Raw genomic sequence first — 3,932 nt, 5'->3', positions numbered from 1 at the left:
ACAGTCTTCGGCGTTTAATCGATTTCTGTTCTTCGTTTTTCTGTTCACCAGAGTGGAAAAGCCTTGTTCGCACAAATATGTTGTTCCAAATGGCAGCAATTTTTTAACCGCCTCTTCATGTGCAATTTTGAAAGCCTTTGCAGCTTTTGATATCCAAAAAGACGACAGATTTGGTTTACTCTCAAATTGAATACGTGCTTCAGTATTAGATCGAAGTTCAAGAATTGCTTCTGCCAAACCAGAAGGTTCTTCTGGTATCATATCAATTTCACATTTAAAAGGATCTACAATCCAACTGACATCTGTATATCAAGATCTGGAAAGTAATCTGAAAACCGCTTTCTGAGTTTGATAAGATGTCTTACAATTGTATCCTTGATGTCAGCAAAAGTAATATTTTCGCAATCTTCTAAAAACAAAGCTAACCTTGAAAAAGAAGCTATCTTGTTCTGTTCTACTTTCTGACTCCAATATTGCAGCTTTAATCCAAACGCTGACACTATTTCTCTCGCTGAAATGATATTAGTATTCTTTCCTTGCAATTCTTTGTTTAATATACTTATACTCTTAAAAATGTCAGCTAAATATGCGAGATATGCAACCCAGGAAGAGTTTTTAAACTTATCTGCGAGAATACTTTTTTGATCAACCATAAAAATTTCCACTTCAGTTTTGAGAGTCCATACTCGATTTAGTACATTTCCGCAAGAGAGCCACCTTACTTCTGTATAATAAAGTAGGTCCGTATATTCGGCTTCACCGTCCTGACATAATTCACGAAATAGCCGCGTGTTTAGTGCATGTCCCTTGATAAAATTTACAATCTTGATGACATCATGCATGACGGCTTCCGGTGTAGGTTCTAAATATTTGACCATAAGGGCCTGGCGATGGATCATACAATTATAACTTCAATATTTGGGTTATTTTTTTTTTACGAAAGCCGAAAAACCATTAATATGGCCCAGCATAGCTGAAGCTCCATCCAACGATACTGAAATACAGTTTTCCCATTTTAAACTTTGCGCATTGAAGTATTCATTTACTTTATTGTAGACATCAATTCCACGAGATCTTAACTCGAGAGGAGAACAAAACAGCAATTCCTCTTCAAAATTATCTGCACCTTTGTAGCGAACATATACCATTAGCTGTGAATTGTTACTAAAATCAGTTGTCTCATCAAGCTGAATAGCAAAATATTTAGCCTGTTTTAATGAGAAAATAACTTGTTCCTTCACATTTTCTGCTAATATAGAAATTCGTTCTTTCACAATTTCACAATTCTCGCAGACAGGGGCACTGAATTCAGTTTGTTCGCTTCTTTTTGACCACACATAATCTCTGTCATTTTTACAGCAGCTGGTTTAACCAAATCTTCACTAATAGTGTATGGTTTCTTATTTTGAGCAATCAACCAGGCTACTTCAAAGCTAGCCCTTGATGCTAAACGCTAATCAAATGTACCAAACAAGTTGCTATTCAATCTTTGTCTTTTAACACATATTTCTAAATTTGCAAAGTATTCTCGCGGTTTGGAAGACAGGTGTGAATGCAAATTATCTAAATGTTTCTTCAGTTGACTTTTTTTGAAAGATTCTAAAGTCAATACCTTCATACATACAACACACTGTGGTTTCATTGTACCATTGTCTTCTATTTGTGTAAAACCGTAATTAAGGAATTCGTCTTGATATTTTCTTTTTCTTCTATTTGCTGCCATCTGAAGGAGACAGAAAATAATAATTGTAAAATAATTAAATTAAATTTTCAAATTGCGGCTTACCTTGGTAGATATATCGATGATTAATAATTGTCAGCAACTAACTATAACTCTCTGACTCGTCAATGTATTTGTATTCTGACTGTAAGGCACGGACTGAGGGACTGAGCAGGTAGCCGGGGCTCGGGGCTGTGCTTTACTGCGCAGCAGTGGCGCACCCAGGGGGGGTTTTGGGGTTTAAAATTCCTCCCAGGGCATATAAAAAATTTACAAAGGATAGTAGGAAAATGTAATTTATCTTTCACAAATAATACAAAAAAATTTCGGTGCATGCAAAACAGCTTTATAAAAAATCAAATTAAAATATATACTTTTTACTCACAAGTTTCATTTTTACGACCAAAAATTTCATTTTTACCCCATTTGGGGTAATTTACCCCGGTTCCCCGACCGCTGCTCTACGGAAACACCTGCTCACAAACCACCTCCACCAAACTGAACTCTGGGAGTAAAACAACATTACTGGAAACGTTTATCAGCTCTTTTCCAAGTCCTAGACCACCTATCTGATGAATATCCGTTAAATTTTTATTTATCCGTGAAGAGCACCGCACCCCCTTTTTCAACACCATAATTAAGATGATCTGAAACGAAGTGTTATAGCTGTTAATAGAGATCCCGTGACAGGTATTCTGATCCTTAATTCATATTAATTGATTGATTCATATTGGACACCATTTAACCGTTTAACAAGTACTGGTGCTGATAATGTACAATCACGTAACAATTGCAATCGAATCAAGCGATATTTAACTGGTGGTTATTTATTTGTGGTTCTCTGCCTACATTGACCTATCCTGTGGTGTATTGTCCTGTAATCCGAAAATTGTTGTACTACATTAAACACTGACCTGTAAGAAATTCCCAAATAATTTGCGATATAACGAATACTTAAAATAATGCTGTTTAATTTAAGACACTATTTCACATTACTAATAAAAAATTTGTGTAAGACTGTTGTTGTTGGCAAAAATCATCTAAATAAGATTCAAATGAGAAAAAAAGTTATCGCTAATAAAACATAAAATAAAATTAAAAAGAAATCAAATAAGTTTTTATATAACAACGAAAAAATACATAAAAATCTGACTGTCAACCTGAGATTTTGCACTCGAGTGTTAACAACGAATTTTAAAAAAGGGAATCAATAGGTTTCTAATAACTACCGCCCTATCGTGGAAAGTCTCCATAGAAACGATTTACTATTTAAACATATGAATTTTGTTACACTATGTAAATATAACACTCGTAAATATTAAAACAATCTAAAAGACTTTCTATATACAATCCACTTTCTTATGTGAGCCGTTAATCTCTCTTCACATCTAATCCAGTAACACTTACAAAAATAGTAAAAATATTTCATTGTAACCGTTCGTCTTTGTTAATACAACAAACACACTTCCACTGACACACAAACATCCATAAAACAGCTGTTTTCCTAATTAATTGAAAGATAAATTTTTCAACCACCTGGACGGAACGGCACGCATCTCAATTCTAAAGATAGACGTCCAAAAATAGACTGAAATATTATATACAACGTTTGTTGTCGGACTAGTTTACTTCATTACTTCCTTAATAATTGGAACAAAGAGGTTTTGGTTAATGTCAAAATAGTTGTTATACGGATTCGATATATCTAAGTAAAAATAAACAAAAATATACTCGTAGTCAAATAGAATTTGATATAAACCCGGATATATTTTGGTAACTATGTTTTAATATTAATAAATCCTTCAAACTGTTTTCTATCGAATATAATTAATTATTCCTGGGATTATCTATTATGTCTTGTATAAATATTCATACTCATAAATAAATAAAAGTGCAATTCGCTTCTTCGCGTGCAATCGAAGTTAACATCGAGTCTGACGCAATATGGGTTCTAACAAGGTCTGGCGCAATAAACCTGAAAAGCTACTTTTGTTGCACTTGACGAAAAAAATAAATGTATTTTGATTTTTCCTAAAAAGGACTGATATTTATTACTAAATATTTTATAGTTTTTAAAACAGAAAAAAAAAAACAAATCGTGATTTAATGGAATGAAGCCTTCAGTTGAGGACTGTCAAAATATTTTATTGAGAGAACTGTCGATAATTTTATCTCCGAATAAAAATGCCTTTATGCCTTAGCCTTAGATTAA

At 33.4% G+C, this 3,932-nt stretch overlaps 1 protein-coding gene across 1 annotated transcript; it reads right to left on the bottom strand.

The window, feature by feature from the left end:
* Positions 1–284: 284 nt before the first annotated feature.
* On the bottom strand, positions 285–878 carry LOC140438845 (protein FAM200A-like). The gene has a single exon (XM_072528489.1). The coding sequence runs from the start codon at positions 876–878 to the stop codon at positions 285–287; it is 594 nt and encodes a 197-aa protein (XP_072384590.1).
* Positions 879–3,932: the final 3,054 nt, after the last annotated feature.

The sequence above is a fragment of the Diabrotica undecimpunctata genome, chromosome 4 (assembly GCF_040954645.1).
Source record: "Diabrotica undecimpunctata isolate CICGRU chromosome 4, icDiaUnde3, whole genome shotgun sequence".
Classification (NCBI taxonomy): domain Eukaryota; kingdom Metazoa; phylum Arthropoda; class Insecta; order Coleoptera; family Chrysomelidae; genus Diabrotica; species Diabrotica undecimpunctata.
Note: the sequence above shows the minus strand (reverse complement) of the source record. Positions and strands in the feature narration are given on the sequence as shown.

Excerpts from the sequence above, each read along its gene's own strand:
- LOC140438845 (XM_072528489.1), bottom strand. The coding sequence starts at position 878 with ATGGTCAAATATTTAGAACCTACACCGGAAGCCGTCATGCATGATGTC.